The sequence below is a fragment of the Boleophthalmus pectinirostris genome, unplaced genomic scaffold (genome assembly GCF_026225935.1).
Source record: "Boleophthalmus pectinirostris isolate CB_2022bp ecotype Guang Dong unplaced genomic scaffold, ASM2622593v1 HiC_scaffold_19, whole genome shotgun sequence".
Taxonomy (NCBI): Eukaryota; Metazoa; Chordata; class Actinopteri; order Gobiiformes; family Gobiidae; genus Boleophthalmus; species Boleophthalmus pectinirostris.
The window spans coordinates 16,613,275-16,635,439 of NW_026571140.1; the positions used below are offsets into that span (position 1 = coordinate 16,613,275).

Consider the following 22,165-nt stretch of genomic DNA (forward strand, 5'->3'; position numbering starts at 1 on the left):
TGGATTCCCGCTGAGAGATCAAGGCCTCAATTATTTGATTTGGATTACAAAATGGCTACTACCCCCCCACAATGTTCACTTCTACAGTCCTGCAGAGAGGAAGCAGATTCACTTTCACAGCTTTTGTAGAGATTATCTTGTTGACAAAAACAAAAGAGTAATGTTGGACTTAAAAAACATTTGGCCAAAAAAATCGCTGAAATAGCTGAGGCACTTCCAATTTTATTGCTCTAGTTGGCTCTGCTCCACATTTTTGCTGCAGGGTTTGATTGTGATTAAATTACTGCTGTTATGTCTGTTCAATAGATTTCCTCCTCTGAACTGTTTTGACAGGTAGCAATTTGGCTAAAAAAGATTAGAGCGGGAATGAGATGTTAAGAGTACCTGTGGGATGAGTGGACTCTCCTATTATTGTAAGGTCCTGTGACTGGAATGTCTTACGTCTCCTCTTTGCTGAAGTTGCCATTGGGCTCCTTCAGAGATGACAACGCTGCAGTTTAGCCCTGATTTACTGCTTTCCGTTGCTATAGAGATATTGCTTGACCGTGCATGTTTTATAATCAATGAGAAAAGGTGTTTGTGTTTACAAACTCTTGGTGACTGCTGTGGGGGATCCAATATGGCGCCTCATGTGTCTTGAAGAGGTGGGTCGCCCCAGGAGCCAGCCTGCTGCCCTCTTCTCAGTTTCCCTGGCACGGTGCGAGATGACTGAGGATGATGAGTATTGACGTGGGCTGTGAGATTGCGTCCGGAGGGGGCAGGGGGGACTTCCCTGTGTTTGCACATCCAGGTCTATTGATTTTGGACTTGTGTTCAATGGCTGCGGCCCCAGGGACTTGATCTGCAGCACGGGGTTGTGTGGGCCGGGTCACACACACAGCTATGACAGTAGCCGAGAGTGGGACGACAGGGGTTAGAGGCGTAGCTCATGGCTAACTGGGCTTTAATATGGCCGACACGTGCCTCTCTTCATTAGGTCTTGTTTAGTCCATATAGGATCACACTGTGAGGTGACAAAACAACAACTGTGCTCAGGCAGATCTGGTGTAACAGAACTCATGTCTTCTGCAAGGCAGGGTGCAGGTCCTAAAGAACAATAATCTACATTTTAAAATTACATACAATTACTCAAATGTAGGCATCACATGTTGAAAACGGGGCCAATATATAAAAAAATATATCAGTATAGCATATTATATTCAGTACCAGTTAGTGGTGCTGTTAAAATGTAGACTGTAGAAAAAAACCAAAAAAACAATCCGCATTGTTGTTGTTCTTTTATTATTTTATTCAAAATTGTATGTGTTCTCAATATTTATTAAATAAGAAGCGTAGCATAATTTTCATTTTCTTCCGCCAACACTGCCCCGGAGAAGCGGGAGAAAATGGATGGAGTAGCATAATATGAAGCATAATGAAATGGTTTACTTTTAAATAGTTACTACTGTAGTGAGTGAGGCAGTGACTTATTATATCAACTTACCACATGTTGTCTCTTTCATTATTTGAGATTTTAGCCACTTCTTAGCCTCCACAGTCAGCATTTAAGTCATTAAAATTTTGTATTAGCAATTAGCCACAGTCTCTGTCTTGCAACTTATAGGAAAATCATCTGAGTGTCACAATATTACAATATTTCATATCATCCCCATCTATGACACTATACTAGCTATATGTCCAGCCTTAACTTTTCTAATTTTACAGCTTTTCTTAGAAGTTCCCCATATCACTGTCTAAACTCAACCTCAAGTTGATTTTGAATACAATTGAGTTTCCTTTTCAGTGGCTTCTTCCAATATCCTGTTGGAAGTACAAATCACATGAGGGCTTTATTCAGAACAAGCCTCTTTATCTAATAACAGCCGAACTATCAAATTGGAGAAGTGCTGTCAACATCCTGAGCAATCAATGCCATCAACCCCCACTCCCTAAGCAGCAGCCATTAACCCTTCTTCTTCCTACATGCCTGGGCCTGCTAAAATGGTGGCTTTACTGCAAACATCGCTCTATAATAGCTGTGTAGAATTACCCCCAAGCTACGTATCAACATTCAGCTAGTGTGTGGTAATGTCCATTGCAGGTGGAGGGGAGAGCTCAAGGTGTTGTCCATTGTGTAATATATATTATGTATTGTAAATAAGATTGAATGTTTTTTAAATGTCTACTCTGTGGATAATTGGAATATCCCCACCATGGCTGCTCATCGCACAATTTCTTATCCCTGATTGTGCTCTTGCGCTGCTTATGCACCGTAATGTGATTAGGGAGCCCACCGCCTGGCCGGTAAACCTGCTAACTACATAAGAGCACAACAGTGGCTGAAGGCTGTAGTTAATCCTGTAGTCTGTGTACAAACATGATATGGATATGAACATTAATACTGTACATCTGTGGCTGGCAGAAATGATGAGGTGTGGGAAGTTATTTCTAGGTGGAGTTTAGTTGACGCTCAGGAGACTGATCTTAAAGAGTTGTCCCCAAAACAGTGGTATCCACTACTCAAAAGTAGTGAAAAGCACCATAGTGTTAACATTCCTCTGCTGACCAAGGGCCCGATTCAAGAGCCAACATGTCTATTCATGGTTAACTGCTCAATGTTCTGATTATTGCCTTTCTCAGGCATGCTAAAGGCCTTTGTGTTTTTCTACTTTATTTACATATCTCAATGCCAATGTCAGTCTATCAATGTATATAGTTTTTTCATATATAATTTCTTAGTTTTATCTTTTAGTTAAATGACAATACTTCAAACTGAAAGGAACTTGTTGTAGAAGTACACACTGTAAGTGTTAAGATTGTAATGTCAGGTGAGTTGGTGTCTTGATGTCAGAAACACCTTGACCCCTCTGCGCCACAACACTTGTCGCTTAGGGAAATGTGTGCGTTTGTGGGTAAACACACTTTTGTGTTCTCCTAACAATTCTGTTAACCAGGTCTGTTAACCAGCACATAGTCCTGCTCATACTGTATGTGGCTGTACTACGTGTAGTAGGATTAGGATAAGCCAGCTGCACTTTTCTATTAGTGGTGTCTGGAGTATGGACATTATAAAACCTTTTTTCCTGCAGGAAGCAGGCTAATTTGTGGCATGCCCAAGGTCTGTTGAATAGCTCTACAAAGTGTTGAGTGCAAATGATGTTGGATCACACTGTATATGGCCATGATTGGATTTATCTCCTGTTATAGCCCTTATAGTGGTTAAAGGTTGACAGAAGTGGCCTAATGTGCAAAGGTCCTCAGATGTATGATATACTTTATTGAACTTTACAGGACTATAAACATGCACTTCTGTAGGTTATTAAGTAATGCACAACTGCCACTTGATTGCATATTTGAGATTATACTTTGACACTTTTTTTTTTAATCCATCTTCTTTCCATTCCCCTATCATCATCTTACTACCAAACATTCTGTCTTTTTGTGTAATTATCACAAGAGAGGCTTGAGTCTGATGAGTAGTTGTTTAGGAAGCATGAATGTTGACAAGCGTTACACGTTGGGAGTGAGAGGGTGAAAATGATTTGCTCTCAGGGGCCCTGACAACCTTTGGCCTGCTGGCTCTTGTTTCAGACCCTGTAATTGCCACTGACCAATGGCTCCTGGATGAAACTAGAGCCTCAGCTGAAGCTATTAACGTCCCCCTCCAAATGGATCTTGTTTTGATTCCTGATGCTTTTATAGGTTTTGTCTTTAGGAGACATTCCTGCTCTGCACATACCGTGCACCCCTTTCTGCCCCTATTTTCCTTCCTTCCCGTCTTGTGGGGCCTTGCCCCCCTCCTTGTACTTACAAACATACACAGAGCCATGATCAGTCTCTCCGCGCGCGTGTGTGTGTGTGTGTGCGCGCATGTGCGCGCATGTGCGCGCATGTGCCAAAAAGCTACTGACCAGACCCCTCCCCTGGCCCCTGACAACCAGCTCCGCTGCATGAACTTGGCCACCCGTCACAGCTGCGTTAAGATTGAGGGATGGGGGGCCCTTGTATCCAGCTGGGTTGGGAGACATTGGTGGGGGCAGGGCAGGCCCAGATGCAGATGGTTTAGGTCAAATGGAGATGTTTGAGGATGAAGGGGGAGGGGGGCATGGAAGCTCAGGGGCACAATAACTCCAGAGGTTACTCCTCCAACCTCTGGAAAAGTGCATTCTTTGAGCCCATGGACGCATGACTGCGATGTTGTTTGTGTTGCACATTGGTGTCTGTTACTAACTAGCAGTGACTAGAGTCACTCACTTCACATCACTTTGTTTTTTTTATTTTTTGAATTTGTACAAAGATAAATAAATCAATATCCCATGACCTGTTTGATACTGTGTGAGCTCAACTATCATTTCAATGCAAACAGTATATTTTATGTTTATCTATTTTATAAATTTTTTTCAGAATGGGAGTGCTGGGTGGGCAGATGAAGCAGACAGTAGCAGAGGAAGAGGAGAAGCCTCCAGAGACTTTGCAAAGGTGAGGGTGCAATAATGTTCTCACAAGCTGACCTTGCTACTAAAACATGTTGATCCATGTGTTATGCTTGTGCCACTCTGAAAGTCAACTTGCACTGCACCAACCTGCCTCTCTGTACTTTCAGCTGTATGAGCTTGACAACGATCCCAAAAGAAAGGAGTTTTTGGATGACCTTTTCACTTTTATGCAGAAAAGAGGTAAGAGTAGTCTCTTGACTTGCTTAATGTGCATTAGTTTTATTAGCTTTTCTCTTTTTATACCCAGTACTTTGGTTTATCAGAGACTAAGAGCTCTGGCAGAATGCTAATTTAGTTGGCAAGCAGCCATCAGTGACGCCACGCTTCCTTGACACTGCTAAGACCTTTCCAGCCGTAGCAACTAATTCACTCCGCCATCATCAATCAGACAAATCTGTATCCATGTAAGTCAGATGGGCCAAGCTATACCTCCCACCGTGAATCACGGTGTTTTTACAGTAGTGCATACTTAAGCAGTACATGTTTTGGCAAGCTTTGATGGGTGACTGTAGCTTGTTCATCTGTGTGCGAGCTGTGTGCTTCATAGTGTTTAGTCACCAGGCTGATGGGCACTGCTATGTAAGAGAGTATGCACATGTGAGCTATATTGTGTGTTTCATTATTCCTGTGAGCACATGTGCTGTTGAAGCGGACCATTCTCCTCTGGTCTTGTTTGGAGGGTGATGAATTAAAGAAGGTCAGTGTGAGGGGGGGCTGTTCTGTCAGGACCCTGTTAGTATCTCTGTCCAGTGGCAGACACCAGAAGAGGCTGCTGACCCCGGGCTCAGGCTGCTCAGACAAAGAGATCCATCAAACTCACTAAAACGCCACATGACAGCAGATAATTGCCTGTCAAGAGTACACACATACGATTTGATGTCTGCAAGATATAACTGGGCATGAATCCACAGCCAGATTAAATGTGAAATGTTGGAAGGAAGTGTCTAACTGCTATGTGAAAGAACACTGACCTCCCTGACTGAAGTAATAAACATAATTGTTGAAACTGCATTAAATACATGCATTACACTTGAAAGGTGAAATAAAATAACAGAGGTGGCGTCGAGGTTGTGACAGGGACTATAGAGACTTAATACAACCACTGCCCAGGTTTGAAGGGTATAATTTCAGCTACTCCAGTGTGAGATCTTCACCCTCCCCTATAACAAGAGACACTTGGCTGACCTCTCCTGTCTTGCAGTCTAGAATGGGAGCAAATTGCTTGGCCGCCTTCCTCTTTGCAGCTAGTGCCAGGAGTATCAGAGATAAAGAGCAAATCTTGCCAAGCTCTTATTTATGGCACCCTGATTACAGTGTATTTACCCCGCCTTCCTTTTCAAGTTCCAAGTTATTGCACTTCCTAATGAGAGAGCACTTACAATGCAATGCCTTTATAATTTAATGTCATTTGTTTGTGGCTTTTGTAAAAAGGCAGGATAAAAGCAGCTTTTAAGAGTTTTAAGTTGGGGTGAGTCGGTGATACAGTATGTGACTGTTATTCATTCTTTGTGCAAGAATTACTAGATTATAAGCACATTGCAGCGTTATGTGAATCATGTTTTTGTGAGGATTACTATTTTGTATTTAAAATAACTAAACTTCCCACTTAAACTAATAATATATAATGTATAAAAAATACCCCAGTAAATAGCATAAAGCTAAAATGACTGTGATTTATTTTAATTTACAAAATAACTTATTTATATAAAAAGGACATACTCCTTAATGTTACAAGAAGCTTTAAAGAAGCCAAATGGAGAAGTGCTTTTCCCACCTCACTATGGGGCCTCTAGGCCTTGAGAGGAACAGCGGAAGGAAAACTTACGAGGGATTCCCATTTCCTGCCTTTGCGCTTAAAAACAGGCACCAGTATGTGTGCGTGCGTGTGTGTGTGTGTGTGCGTGCGTGTGTGTGCGTGTGTGTGTGTGTGTGCGCGCGCTTGAATGGTGGAGGAATTTTAGCAGCTGTCCTAAATCCTGTCCAGTGGTAAAGGAGGCCATTGATGCGCTCTGCATCTTGTGTCTTATTTCATAGCTTACAACTCCCCTGTCACACCAGACCAGAGTGTAAAGTCAGGGGGGGGTTGTTAAAGTACTTTGCCCATTCGTCTTATATTTCTGTACACATACTTCTTCCTCACAAAGTTTAGTTGTAAATGTTCACTCTAAATTGAGACATCACTTATATTGAATTGAATGTGTATGCTCCCAAACAGCTTGCAGACTGTATGCGATAGAAAGCCTACATCATCATATCCATTACAGAGCTGACCCACTGGGAGCGCAGAGAGGGGCATTAACCACCTCAAAGATTTCGATTAAGCAGATGTGTGATTGTTTGTTTTGGTTTGACACTGGGCCACAGGCAGCGCGGGCACATGGGGGTTTTGGGCCAGTGAGTGCGGCTGCGGGAGCTACAGGCTCATGATAGCACAGAAGGGAAAATAAAAGAGTGATGCAGCCAACTGCCTGTCAGCGCTGTCCACTTGAGATGATTAATGACCGCAGCCTGTGATGGACAGAGCCAAAGAGACAGAGGCTCCTGTTCGGTCAAGTCACGAAGGAGGGGGGGAAAGGAGAGAAAAGACAAGCCTGAGAAAGTCCCACATGGCATTTGTTGTCATATTGAACAGTTTGCTGATTAACCAGAAATAACAAGGTGTGCTGTACAAAAATCATTGTGGCTCATTGTGCTGCCAGTGCAATACTTACTTCATGAGTCGTAGCTATGTATTTTAAAACCACCATGACACACTTAATGAAATTCCCAGGAAGAAGCGGGTTAAAGCTCATTATGAAGATGTTTCGTGAGATTTTGTGATGTGAAAAGCACTTGATCTCAGCAGGACAAGAGAGGAAGTCTTTTGGTTGTAACGCTGACACCAAGAGCTCTGTCCACACCAATTACAGCGTGAATGGGCTCTGGGGGATCCATGCATGCATTATATTACTCCCCCGGTCAGTCTAACACTAGCCCCCCTAACAGGCGGACCCTCTGTACAAACACTACACTACAATAGGAACATTCTCCAGCTCTTTGATATGGCCTCATTTTCTTTAGCAGTAATACCACACAACTTCTGGAAAGTGGCAGCAACACTGGCATGCAACAAAAACACAATTCCCTGGTGTTAATTTGAACATTTTCACCATTTCTTATAGTTGATTTGTTTTCAAGTTCGAGTCTGTTTGCCATAAAATGAATGCCCTGATGAAATGTCATCAGGAAATTGCATTCTGTCGTCTCAAGTCTTTGTATCTGCCTGTCTCCATCCTCTTCCTCTTGCTCCACTCATTTGCCTTCCCCCTCTGTTTATTGTGCTACAGTTACAACCGCTGAAACTTGATAACGCCATGGGGGATAGGGGCTGTGGGCCACGCCGCAGCCTGCTTGGGTAAGGCTTGGTGGAGGAGGGGACTGGATTAAGGGGCCTCCTGTCCTACACCGAATGATTAATGATCTCCAAATAAGTAGAGGCCAACTTTTTGATAGACCAACCCAGCACTGACGGACAGCCAGCGAGTGAGAGAGTGCCGCGTGTCTGCATGTGTGAAAAGGGAGGAAAAGAGGAAGCATCAGGAGCACAGACACGGAAAACCACAGTAGGAGATGAGGGCAGGCGGGGTGCCAGGGTTACACAGAGGAGGTATGAAGGCATCGGCCAGCTTGTGAAGACAAACACGAGCTGCTGGTGGAGGCATTTCGTCAGGGTGCGGAGCAGGCTGGCCCCATAACCCAGACAATAAAATGGTCAACAAAACATACCATAAGGCACTAGGAGCATTGGGCCATACATCTCAGGAAAGGGTGGGAGCCTAAATGATATGTGAATTCAGCCACTAAGCAGTGGTTACTAATCACTGCCCTGAAGAAGAGGCAAAACTATGCTTATTGGACATCCTCCCTTGCATATGTGATCAAAGATTTAGTGGTTGCAATAATGATTTATCTGAGACCTGAAATTATCTCAGCCTGTGGTGAACTCCACCCTTTGACTGGTAAATTATAGTTGAGTTTAAAAATGTCCGCGTCTATGGTGGCTCTGCCCAAGTCGTCTTTGAAAACAAAAGGAAATGGCACACTTCCTGCTGTGTTGTTTTTGTGTGTTTGTGAGTCCCCATCAGATTAAAATCTCGAGCCTATTATTTTGTGTTTTAACTAAACTTAGCTCTTTTCCCTCCCACCCTCTTGCCACCTTCTTGTTACTTCCTGTGGCTCTCAGCCAGATTGTTGCAGTGCCGTAGACTGCCCCTGCGTTGTCCATCTTTAATTACGACCATACTGTATGGGGATTTGAGCCTCTAAGCTGCCGAGCTGAAAGATTCTTAATCACATGCTTGTACGTAACTGAGTAAGGAGGACAGGCACCGGCTTCAAGCAGATTCATGCTTCTCAGCGAGGTCAGTGGTCAGAGTAAAAATAACAAGGGCTGCCCAATCTATTCATCTCGTTTCACCTTCAGTTTAATGCATACGCAAACGTGGTAATAACATTTCCGTCTCATTACAAAACGTATATTGCACACCCAAACCAGTTCTCTAAAACAAACACCATGCTAATATTTGAATATATTTGTCCATACAAAAAGTCTCTTAAGTGGTAGAGTACCCCAGAGTTTTGTGCCTTATTTCTCCATCTGTGTCCTGTGTGCGCTCTTGAAGCGATGTTTCCTGGCCTCCACACCCCTCTGATGGATGGTATGAAATGCATTACAGCCCCCAGAGGAGCCGTACACCAATACAATAGCCCTGAGCTCACTTCCAGTGCATCTCCACAACAGTTGCATAAGCCACACAGCGAGAGACCTGCGTGCAAAGAGGCCTAATAAAACAAGCTGCCTGATTTGGTAGAAACATTTCAAAACAGTGCTGCTACAGATCTCTGAAGAGCACCTGAATAGCTTTTGTGAACTTCTGTTAAATTGCATGTACTAGAATTGTGGACTTTATAAAGAAAACAAGACTGACATAGGAACATGAATTAGCATCACACTTTATTTACCCACTGGACAGAAATAGCTGTTGACCTAATTTCCAACTCGACATAAGCCTGCATACCATTTTAGCGACATCCTCTAGTAACACTTGTGTAATTTAGAAACACACAAAGTAATTAGCATTGATGGGAGTTAGACCTATTGGACAACCCCCATTCGCTTTCCCTGTTCAAACATTATTCTTTTCTCGGCTTATATCAGCTGATGTCTTCTTTATTGATCAGTGTTACTGGGCCACAAATGGGACTCGTCAGCTGATGGCTTTATCTGTCAATCCTTGTTTCTATTGATTGAAAGGGGTTAGTTGTGTTTTATATTGCACAGAAAAAGCAAAATGGAATCCCTGATGTTGTTGATGCTAGAACTGCACAAGATGAATGGCCGTTGCTGACGCATTTTATTTTGGACATTTTGTTTTTTTCCACTGTGCTGGGAAAACCTGCTACTACTCGAGTCTAATCACGCAAATCTATAGCCCACATAATGTCAAAGCTCCTCCCTCTATTGTGCACGCAACATGCCATTGTGGTGTTGCTGTGACATATACATTCTTGACATTTCTACTGTGATCAGAAATGGCTGTTTACAAGGACAGACTATAGTGTTACTTTACACACTTGATCTTCCAGTCACTTGTAAATTTAGAGCATAGGTCATATGAACAGATTCAGAAATGTATGTACTTTTGGTTCCCAGCAGTTTTAAATTAGGAATTAGTACATTCAGTAAACAAAATGTATTTATTTTTGCACTATACTATTTATTCAACTGCACTGAACAAAATTCTGTTAAGGTTGTAGTATTGAAGTAATTAACTGAAGTGTTTTGAACGTCTCTCAGATTTCATTGGTACAAACTGAAGGGCCACGTAGCATAAGACAGGCTCCGCCCCCTTGTATCCATATGACCCTTTTACCATACATCCATCTATCTCTATTGGCTCCAAATCTGCCCGTGTTGATTGGGGTCCAGACAGTTGATCCGGCAGCTCTGTGAGGAGGGATGGGACTTGGGTTACAGTTGGAGAGGCCATCTCACTTTTCTCGCCATCCAACCTTTTCAATCCCCTCCCCCTCTATTTCACCAGGTGACCCATCAGCATGACCCACGCACAAGGTGTCAAATTTCTCCCTCTTTTTCTCTCTCGGTATCCTTTCAGGTCATGTATGTTCTACTATTCTCACGGTTTTGTATAGGTCAAACTATTCTTTTTTTCCTTTTTTCTAACTATTTATCCCAAATGGCATTGCAGTTAATGTTACGCAACCAAACTAGGAGAATCAAGTCATTCAAGTTGTGTCATTATTTGTGGTGGTTGGCCTCCCAAGTGTGTGAACACCACCCAGTGAGATTTATAGCTTCTGTTCTGGAGCCCTGCCAGGTTTTCCTAATGTTTTACACTAGAGGCTTGAGCACAACCACTGCCCACTACACACAGCCTCTTGACTATACTGGCTGGCTGCTTGTTGCTGTAATAATTCTTACTCGTAACCCACTCTCACTGTCTTTCCTGTGTAAATACTTTAGCTCTGGAACCCTTATTCATCACTTGGTGTTTGCTCTTTCCCCCTGTTTGTATTCCTCCTGTTTTATTAAGACTGAGGGGATCGTCAAGGAGACAGGAAGAATCGAAACTGCATTCTTCTACTTCAATAAACTGTGTGAGGAAATTACATACAGGAGGCTGCACAAACAACCTAAAAATAAGCAAACACAATCAAAAGAACAATCAATGGTCAGTACTACGGTTGTCAAAAGTATAGAAAATCTTAATTGTATCTTGAATCTTAAATATTAATTGAAATGAAAACTAGTATTTAAAAAAAAACAATCACAGGAAAAAAATTTTACCTTTTCAGTTTTAGAATGATTTCAATGATAAGCCACCATACGGTAATAAAGAAAGTACAATTATTTTGCATTGAAAATAACCACAATTTAGACAATAGAATGTATCAAAAATGTGCCTATTCCATCAAAATAGTTTTTAAAATATTGTGATTAATGGTAATTAATAACATTTGCAATAACATATAATTTATTACCAGTACAAAAAAAAAAAAAAAGTTAATCTGTCTGCTTTTATTTCTTCTCTTATCCCTTGGTCAATTTCCATTAATTGTGTGGTATTGACATTGCAAGGCCCATGTCTAGAAAACATACAGAACATATTGACCTGCATCATATATAGACTGTGCCTGTCCGTCAGTTCTATCTCACTACTAGCTGCGACTTTAGTGGCTCGGAATAGCTATGTATCTATAGTGTAATGTTACATTTAACTTGCCTTACGTGGCAGGACATATCTTAACACTTGATATGAATTGGTCCGTCATGCGAGTGGTGGCTCTGCCTGGCCTAAAGATAGCAAATTCCATACACAGGGGGCTTTTTGACCATTTATGTCCTTTGCCATGCATTAAAAATAAAACAAACATGTCGCTGTGTAGAGCAAGGGTCCTGACAATATGCTTGGCCCAGAGTAGGAACATAAACGGAACAGGCCAGGGCGCGCTTCACATAAAGTAAACTACAGCTGCATGTGGCCTCCAGACACTTGTCAGCCCCATCAGGGATTCTCTGTCTGAATGAAAACACTGCCATCTTAAGACTTGTGCTGTATTAATGAATGGAAAAAATGCAGTAACTGTATGTAATATGTGTTACTCTAAGCGTAAGATACAGTTGAAGTGGGAGCGTGGAAGGTGAGGGCCTCTGAAGTGACTCAAGACACAGCCATGAGGCCACTGACTGTTTGTGTTGGCTGACACCTTCCTTACAGCAGTAATCCAGTCTTTCTCCAGCTGGCTACTACACCTCCCCCTGGCCCTTTGTCCCCCTCCCTTCTTTATGCTCTTTTCTTTTTCCCCAATGCCCTTGACTGTGAAAAGCCCACCTCTGTTGTTTTAAAATAAATAAAATTTGACTAAAGATTTTTGCATGTCAGTTTAGGGGGAATGGTCTTTACGTTGGTCTAATTTGTTTCTCCTTTTAAACAAAACCTTTGCTTTTTCTGGTAATGAAACCTCACACTGATGGTATCCGGTTAAAAAATTAATTTCCTGTGTTGTCCACTGCAAAGCTGTCGTCGTGTTGTTTAATAATTTAAAAAATGCCCCACATGCAACGTCAGTGATATTTAATTTACAAGTATGTCAGAGGCACCAATTGATTTATTATAGAAGGCCTTTAATGTGAACAGCTGTTTCCTGCTAAAAATAGGTCATGGGTCACATAAAATGACCTTGTTCCCTTTTTACTCACATTGGAATTGAAGGCTATATAATAGTAGGGGACAAATGTTAATTCAGAGAAGCCTTGTCAGTTAGCCTTTTATCTGGGGGTACTTATGACTCATATACAGGGCATTATTAAAAAAGTATAGTGGATGTTTCAAAAGCACCTAATTTTTACAGTTGATGGACACAAATTAAAAGCTCATTCAACTTTATTTTATAGTTTTTGTTTAAATGTCTGCCATGCTATCTGGCTCTCTTATCACCTCGTCTAGCCCTGTGAAGCGTGGCCGTGTGGCTCTTGTGTTCACAGTGTAAGTCTGAGGAAGGACTTAGGGAGTGGTTCTGGGGCCCTCAGTCGTGCCACTTCCCACCAAAGCCACCTCTGACCCCTGGTGCCATTAATCACTACGATCCTGATGGCCCTGTCCCTGGGGGAAAATCAGTCCGGGGCAAAGGATGATGGGAGGTGAAGCCTGCAGCCAATTACAGATTGGCTCTGAGCAGCCCAATGGACAAATCACAGCCTTACAAAGAGATGATACACCCAATAGATGCCTTGTGCTGACTGGTGTATATAAAGGATTGTTTATTCTGTGGTCTGGTGGTGCACTTGGACAAAATTATCAAGGAGAGCTGCTACTGTGTTCAAAAGAGATGTTTTGGACCCATCTAATTAAGTCTGTTGGTCTAAATGTCTCCAGGGCTGGAAACGTTGCAGATGTGCAACACCAAAGGCTGGCCGTGTGTTGATTCTCTCAAATTAGGCTTAGATTCTCAGGCTAACTCCCAAGTGTTTCTAATGTGATTCTTTTGGACAATTACAGCATTATCAAAGGTGCTTTCCCCTTGCTTTCACATGTGGTCAGAAGGTGTAGGAATGTGAAGCAGTGGTCACGTGTACACTAATTAATGCCGCTTTAGGTTTCAAAGCCTCTCGAGTGCTTAAGGTATAGATAGCTATTTGGTTTCAGAACATACACTATAGTTGTTTTGCTCCGTGTTGATGCATTAAAACAGGTTGGACCGGTGGGTCTCTAAAACATGAGTATAAAAATGTGTTGTGCATGAATTAAGGTCTAACTAACTGCTGGCCTGTCACTCTGGGGTCAGTGCTGTTGTGTCTCATTTGTTGTCCCTTCTTTGTTCATGGTCAGGCCAGTATGAAAACATGGCTTCCTGCTGACCTGCAGTTTAATTCACACATCAATAACCCCTGGCTGATCTTTGACCCCTGCAGTTGTACTAATTGTTTGATGCAGGATTGATGTCTCATGCTACATTAAATAACTGACATGGTTCTAGGTGGCTCTGTGTTCACAAACATGGCTGAAGACAAAGGTGTGAAAGGGGGCAAAAAACACTATAGATGTTGTCAGTAAATTTGCAAGGAAAAGTTAATGATGACTGTCATTCCTTCAAATCATTACCAATCAAGGAATTGGTAATGATTTGATTAGTATTTTTATTTCCACAGGTAAATGTGCGGTAATGTGGCTATTGATGCACAGATTTATGGTGAATAGAATTGTCATCGTGTGTCCATGAAATGGTGTATACCACTTATAAAGCTATTTTATCTCATGTCTTTTGTTGTAATTGCTGGCTTTTAGTAGTGAGTAGGAATAGCATACTGATAAAAATGTGTATGCTGATAGTTAGGGATGCAGCAATACTATTCAATAGTAATATTGAATCATATGACTTATACAACACCTGTCTCAATACTTACACACCCCACTTTAGAAAAGAATCATCTGATTCTGTATTTGTCATTCCGAGAAGTTATGAACTTTTAAACATTCTACTCATGTTTTTTACTTTGATATGCATATTCATAATCATGAATATAGTTTGTTTAGTTTTTTTCTTCTGAGGCCTAAAACGTATTAAAATCATATTGATATCATTACCCATATCATATCAAGATAAAAATGAAAATGTGTGTGTGTAAATTCTTGTATGGTAAATTCAGTTAAGTTCCAGACGTTCAAACATGTGTCATTTCATGCTAATGTTTAGTTTATTTTTTAAGTTTCAATTAATGATTATATTAATTAAGTTAAATATGTTTTGCTAAACATTTAACCTAAACATTGCTCCAACTTCTTAATGGAACGCTACTTGCTCTATACTGTATAATTTTAGTAGGCAAAAACCTATTAGCTAGTTTATACATTAAACTAACAATAATGCGGCCTGGTTAGAGCCGCGTCATGCCTCGGGAGCATAGCAACACCTCCCTGATCCCGTTCGTATGCATGTCCATGTGTTCCAGCAGGCCCCTATGCACAGGGATTAAAGAACTGTTGCTAACTTAAGAAAATGAATCAGGGCTAATCTTCATGGCCTAATCACACTGCTATTTTACAAAGTCATTAATGAGTCCAGTTCCAGGTTAAGAGCAGCCTGTGGTGGGGCTGAGGGATTGGCTGGCATTAACAGTGAGGGCAAATCTGCGCGAGTCCCCTGCTCTGGACCCAACCGTACTAACAGAAGAGGGGTGTGGATTTGCTTAGTACAATCCTCTAAATGAGCTTCATTATACTGGCCTATCCCGGAGTCCCGCCTCCCCCCCTCCCACTCACCCACCTAGCGCTGCTCGTGGATTAGTAGGCCGTCACAATCCCCAGTCCCTACCGCTTGCTCCATGCTTACACTGTTGCACATTGCACTTTTTGATTCTCCCTCCCTCCTTGCACTCCCCACCCACACGCTTACCACAGGCTTCAGTGCAGATAAGCTGTTGACAAGATTAATGCATCTGTATCAAAAGTCTAGAGCTGCTTTGCTTTGTGTTGCTGCGAATCCCCTTTTCCAGGTCAAGCCAGATTTCTTAACTGGGCTAATATGTGTTCAAGGCAAATCTAACAGGCAATTAATAGAATTTGAATCAAAATGGAGATTTTGTAATTTCTAATTGTCAAAGATAAGCTTTGGTCATTTTAATCGTGAGGTATACTGTGGGAGTAAAAGCATGTGGTTAAGAGCAGATTTAAGAAGTTGTGTTTATGTTCAAGTAATTCATTATTTGTTTTTTAATAATACAAAATAAAATCTAAAATTATGATCTATCAATATGAGAAACTATTTTGTGATAATTCTTTTTTTTTTTTTTTTCTTTTTTTTTTTTGCGTTTGGCCCACATTTTACATTTGGGCTTGTCATACTTTTCAGATCTGTCTCAAGCTGCCACGGAAACAGTCTAGAGAATGTAAAAAGATTGTAATGGATAATGTCGTTTATGTTTGTGCTTGTCACAGTAACTGCCTTTTATGTATTTCCTGCTAGGTGCCACTATGTCTCAGCAGTGTGCATACCTGACAAAATTTGGGTTATGGTTTCCATTATCACCAGAGCAGTACTAGTCCATGTTGGCTTTAATTATGCATGTGCAAGCTATTCAGTATGTGATGCCTGCTAATGATTTGTGCGTTTGTGTGTGCTTTCCTCTGCAGGGACCCCGGTCAATCGTATCCCCATCATGGCCAAGCAGGTCCTGGATCTCTATATGCTGTATAAACTAGTGACGGACAAGGGAGGACTCGTGGAAGTTATTAACAAGAAAATCTGGAGAGAAATCACAAAAGGACTCAACCTGCCTACCTCTATCACTAGTGCAGCCTTCACTCTGCGCACACAGTGAGTCTTTACTCCTTCCACACAAAGCACCCTGCCAAATTCACTCAAGACTGAAGATTCGGTTCAGGGCTAATCTTAGGCTAACCCTAATTTAAATAAGGCACATTACAAGTGTGAATGCCAGAAACAAAGAGCCTCTTCATGGCTCTGTGTATTTCCCATAAACCCAACTGTATAAGGATTTGTGTGTGGCTCATGCTTCTCCATATAGACGTCAATACTGTGTGTTTATCTAAACACAAGTTTGTTTCCTGGCCTGGCCGCCTTCCCTTTTCACATTCAATCTCTGCTTCCATTACATCACACATAGAGTCATTGATCTGTATAGATTTATTGACATGATTTGGGTCAGAGTTCACCATGACTAAGGTGGGGTCTGATTGACAGGTCTCACTCCAAGCCCCAGCTAAAAGTATCTGGCTCATGAAAGAAAAGGTTTAGCAGATGTAACACCTCCATCCAGTCTGCAGGGCAGACAGCAGGCAGCAGGGTGCCCTAATGAACCTTTATGTATTTTTAATGTCAGTGAGCTGTTGTGTAGCATCATTCTAATGGATACAGCTCTTAACTTTGTATCGATCCGCCAGTGTTGTTGTTCCACCATTATGCAGTCAGCATACATAATAGTTTCTGTTTCTATAGCATGAAAAAACATTCCTCCGCTCTGACTTTTCATACTTGTAGATCAAGACCCCATGGACATACTCAGAATGCAAAACATGTTTCGCACTATTTACATACCAGGTGCACTTAACTACTTTACTTTTACCAGTTCTGATTTACAAAAAAAAAAGTATGTTTTAAATAAAGGAATAACTCTCTAGTACCCTTTCTATTCTGAAATTTTCTCTTACCAGTAGAATAAAGATGAGAATGATACAAACTGCTCATCAATTTATTTACCCAGAAATTAGATGCTAATGGTCAGGGGCTTGGTTTCAGGGAGTGACCCGTTTCAGCAACCATTACATGTTGTGTGTTCCAGTGCTTTTAATTACTTTGTTTGTTTTCAAGGTACATGAAATACCTCTACCCTTATGAATGTGAGAGGAAAGGCCTGAGCTCTCCAGGTGAGCTTCAGGCAGCCATCGATAGTAACCGCCGCGAAGGCCGTCGTCCCAGCTACAGCAACAGCCTTTTCCGCTTCTCTCCCTCACCCAGCACAGCTCCCCATATCCTCTCGCCTCCCAAGATGCACCTCTCTGCTCTGGGCGCTGGGGCAGCAGGAGCCCTGAATGGCTTGCAGCCTTCACCAGGGCCATCTCTGAAAAAAGGTAGATGTTCTTACAAATGTAAAATATTTTCATAAGCTTTATTTATTTTTAACTTCAACTTTGACCTATAGACTGAGTACAGCCTGACTGCGAAACAGCTGAAGCTCAAATTACTTTTTTGTTGTGTTGTACTGCCCCCTGTTGCAGAGATGAAGTGCATGCACCTTACGAGGTGCCACAGACATGTAATCTATTAGGCACTCAGACATTTTTGCTATTCTTGTAGATGCTTTTTAATTATTCATGATTGCACTGTGTGCCTTTTTCATAATATCAGACCTACTTTGCAATTTGATTTAGTCAAATGATAAACTTTTTGTGTTGCATTGTTACATTGAACACTTTGACTTTTCCCAGAAGACCTGACCCCTTCCATTATGGCAGCCAGACCTTCCATGGCTTTGGCCCTGGGGCAGCAGCAAGTTGCAGGCCTGGCTCGAGCTGCTACTCTGGAGCAGCTGAGGGAGAAGCTAGAGACCAGTGGTGGAATGGAGGGACCAGAGAGGAAGATGGCTCGCCTAGCGGAGGAGCAGCAGCGCCTCATGCAACAAGCTTTCCAGCACAATCTTTTGGCTATGGCATCTCAAATGCCCATGAACCTGCGGCTTGCAGCACCTCCCATTACTACCAGAGGTCAGTGCAACGTAGAACTACTTGAACTACCAGTAACACTTATGCGCAGGCACATTTCCTTCTTATTGGGCATGAAAGTGGCCCTGTCTCATGTCTTGACAATGTGTTGTTTCTTATTGTTTCTATAGAAGAGAAGCCACAGGACATGTCTCTGAGTATCTCCACCAATGGGAATGCCAGCATCACTGTCTCAGTGGAAGTTAATGGCACAACCTACTCAGGTTTGTCAGGATTTTAATGTGTATATGTGGCGACTATAATGCCTTTGTGAGCTTATGATTAAACTTAGTGTTTCTCTATCCGTTAGGAACTCTCTTTGCCCAAAAGACTGGAGTTACCCCTGTGGTCTCTGCTGCTGCTGCCTCTGGCTCTCCTGCTGCTGCTGGCACAAGCTTTGGCTTCTCTGCTCCAGCTGCTCACACCCTCAGCCCTTCGTCCTCCTCTTCATCCAAGGGTCCTGGCTCGGCTGAGCCTCTTCCTGGGGGATCTCCCTGATTTGAATGGCCTCTCTTCCACCTCGAGGTCCAGCATGAATATTCAGTACAACGAGAAATCGTAAAGAATAACTGTTGCACAACTATTACCTCATCAACCCTGTCAAAGTCTTGGCTGTCTAACATTGATCACAAAGCCTAAGAATATTAAGACATGTGCCCAAACACAGCACGCCTATGCACTCATCCACACAGCATACAAACACACACACATTATCCTACTACATAAACTGATACACACATTACATCCCACACATACCACTAACCATACTAATGTTAACATACAAGCTAGACACAATCATCTCAGCCAAAATCCACTGACAGGTTTCACAACTGAACTTGAAAACTTTTATTAGGACTGTCTGTTTGTTTGTTGCCATTGTGTCATCTTTTTGACTTTGTGTTTTAGAATGATTTTGTTTTAGTTTTTTCTCTTTTTACATACCTCAAATCAAGTAACCTGCAGTGGTGTCTTTACCTCAGGAGCTGTAGTATATTTAACCCGAATCAACTTTATTTTTGTATTCTTTTTGACCTAAATGCAATCAGGGCAAGTCGGGTCCAGTGGAACTTACTTACAATAACTTTTGAACTGGCAGTTTAGTTTTTCCAAACATGCTGTCGCCTTTAGCTTAACTGAGAAATGATCAGATGCTGTGGACCAGCACATTACATACCTCCAACTTTCATACCTCCGCCCTGATCATGGAACTTAAAATGCATTGCACACAGCTTCCAGATATTAAATTCTTGTTAGCTGTGTGGCATATTATATGTAGAGAGCCACATAAGATTTATTCTCTTGCAGGTCCATATAGCTGTCTGTAACTGAGTAATATGCACAGTTAATTGGCCAATAACACTTGTTGTCTCATATTTTGCTCTCTTCTCTATCCAGAGACTGAATGTCACTCAGCTGCATATTTAACCTGTATATTCTTAGACCTTCTACTGGCCTATCACAAAGGGCAGCTTTCTCAGGAAGCAGTGTGATAATGACAAGGCGTCTTTATGTTAAAAAGGGTCATACCTGAAGAACGCACACAATCCAAGATTACCTCATCTGACTCTCCCAAAAGGAGAGCCGCACTACATACCTCATATGGCCGCAGAGCCGCCGAGACTTGACACCCCAGCTTGTGAAGGAGATCCTTCCTGATCTATCGTGAACATAGCAACGCACTGCTGCTGGTTTTGGGGACATTTTGTATACCAAACTAAACTAAGGTGGAGGAGCACCCGTTCTCCATTTCCATATTCATTGTATGACTTGTTTTTATGCCTGCTCCCTTTTTCAACAGTTTTGTCTATTTTCTTTACTTTGTTTCTTAAATTTTGAAATGTCCGAGTGATATACCTGGATTTGTATCAGGGAAGAGGAAACTATCTTATTAATTCCTCACAGACTAATACAGAAGTATAGGATTTTGTTTTTTAAGATCCAAGGTCATGGGGTCAAAACGCCAATCTTCTCACCAACCTGACTGTGAACATCACTTGACACGTCTTCTTTCACAACAATGTATTGATATGCATGTGTACAATCATTTGATCAGCGGTATGCCACCTATTTGCTCTGGTCACTCTTTGCCTCTGTTTATTGCACAGCTAGATACCAAAGACTAGCCAGTTGTTCTAAATCCTAAATGCCCAAACAATCATTTCTACTCAGGCCAGTTATGGGCTTACCATGGGCTGCTGTGATCCACAACAGGGCAGTCACATAAAGGCAGAACAGATGATCTGTTGATTTTAAATTTCCAAGAAAATAAATCTTCAGCATTTTTTTTCCACTTTTGGTGGGATTTGGCAAATTTCATTGAGTTGACATACTTGGTGTGTCTTTATTATTATATTTTATCTAGATTTCCTTACCCATTTTGAAAAAAATATACTAGATTGTAATCTAGTTAATAAAGCATATTACTTCAAAAGTTTTTAATATTAAGATTATAAATTGAGCTGGCCACATCTGTGTTGAATGTGAGGCATTTAACCGTTAAGAAATCTCTGGCCCAGTTTGAGCGGCCTTGTTGCTTTTATTAGACTGTATTTATGCCATTTAGCATCAGATTGTTCAGAATTTTGCAGTGCAGATCCATTTATGTACACCTCAGCACCATGTATGACACATGACTGTATTGTATAAATGAGAATATAGTAGTCGCTGCCTTAAGTAGTTGTTGGTGAGATCTGAACATTGTAGATTTCATCATGGGTTGTATTTTCTCTTCAAGCTTAATCCTTTGGAGAGTAATCATTTGAGGCAATTCAATCATACTATTAACACCAGTTGCTGTTTGTTCTGTTGCATAGAAATGCTATTTATTTGTGTTCAATGTTTCATGTAAATCATGGTTTTAGTAACAGTTGGGCTAAATCACTAAAGCCATGTTACTAAAATGTCTATATCCTGGCTTCTAATTTGATCTGCAAACAGCGGATGGCTGATAGTGTAGCTTCACTGCCTTTGAATGTGTGTTTAACTTTGTGTGAGTGTCATTTTGAATGAGTAGTGAATGGGACATAAATAACTTATAATCAGGAATTATACTTAGGAAACCAATCAAAACATTACAGCTAGTGCCACAGCCAGTCCAGTGATAAAAATGCATTTTAAACGTAGAGTGTAGCTTTTTACAAATGTTTCCTGCTACTAAAACAATCATTCACTTGGCTCGGCTGGCTCAGGGCACTTGGCGCTGTACTGTTTGTGTGGGTGATGCCTGCACATGTGAGAGTGTCTTTGGAACACCCCCCCCTACCTCGTCATACCACGATACCTCAGGGCAGTGGGCTGCATTGCAACTGTTGCATTTGATGCTTTGAGGGACGAGTACTGACAGAAGCTGCAGTCATTTTGCTGAATGCTACTTAGGACTGACTTGGGTTTTGTTGTATTGCTTTTTTCCGTCAGTAACTGCAAGCAAGGTCTCGTCACTCAGGAAGCTGTGAAGTATGCAGAACCTTTGTCTCAGATGGAATTGATTCAGTTCAAATTTCTAAAAACTAACCTGATCTGTGTAAAACAGGTGCATATGCAAGTGGTTATTGAATACCTCATTTATCAATTTTATGTTGTTTTTGGCTTGTACAATGCTCCGTATATTAATTCAACTGTGGGGTTTGTGCATATTTTTGTACTGTTATTATTATGACATGATAATAATGATGATATACTGATATTATATAGTTTTTCTCTTGGATTAAACAAACAAAAGTAGGACAAAACTTGTGAATGCTTGTTAAAACTGGTTTGTGCTGATTGTATTTAAGGAGCACTTTTCCAAAATGGTTTTCACACACATTCGGTTTTGTTCTTATTAGTAATATAAAGATATGGTTCTCAGGGCTTTAAACTTGTATGTCATGATAAAGTTTTACTTTATAGCTTATCATTGTGTCAGTGTGTTCT

The 22,165-nt window shown here is 41.5% G+C and overlaps 1 protein-coding gene across 2 annotated transcripts in view; it reads left to right on the top strand.

Moving 5' to 3' along the window:
* The window catches only part of LOC110175453 (AT-rich interactive domain-containing protein 3B), a 34,334-nt gene extending 12,189 nt beyond the window's left edge, over nucleotides 1–22,145 (top strand). Inside the window, exons 3-9 of one of the 2 annotated variants that reach the window (XM_055154455.1) lie at nucleotides 4,384–4,458; nucleotides 4,583–4,655; nucleotides 16,166–16,349; nucleotides 17,364–17,623; nucleotides 17,981–18,256; nucleotides 18,385–18,477; nucleotides 18,564–22,145. In XM_055154455.1, coding sequence (XP_055010430.1) covers nucleotides 4,384–4,458; nucleotides 4,583–4,655; nucleotides 16,166–16,349; nucleotides 17,364–17,623; nucleotides 17,981–18,256; nucleotides 18,385–18,477; nucleotides 18,564–18,751 — 1,149 coding nt within the window. In that variant the 3' untranslated portion in view covers nucleotides 18,752–22,145. The remainder of the gene's footprint in view (nucleotides 1–4,383; nucleotides 4,459–4,582; nucleotides 4,656–16,165; nucleotides 16,350–17,363; nucleotides 17,624–17,980; nucleotides 18,257–18,384; nucleotides 18,478–18,563) is intronic. The other variant, XM_055154456.1, reaches the window with a different exon arrangement.
* The last annotated feature ends 20 nt before the right edge of the window (nucleotides 22,146–22,165 follow it).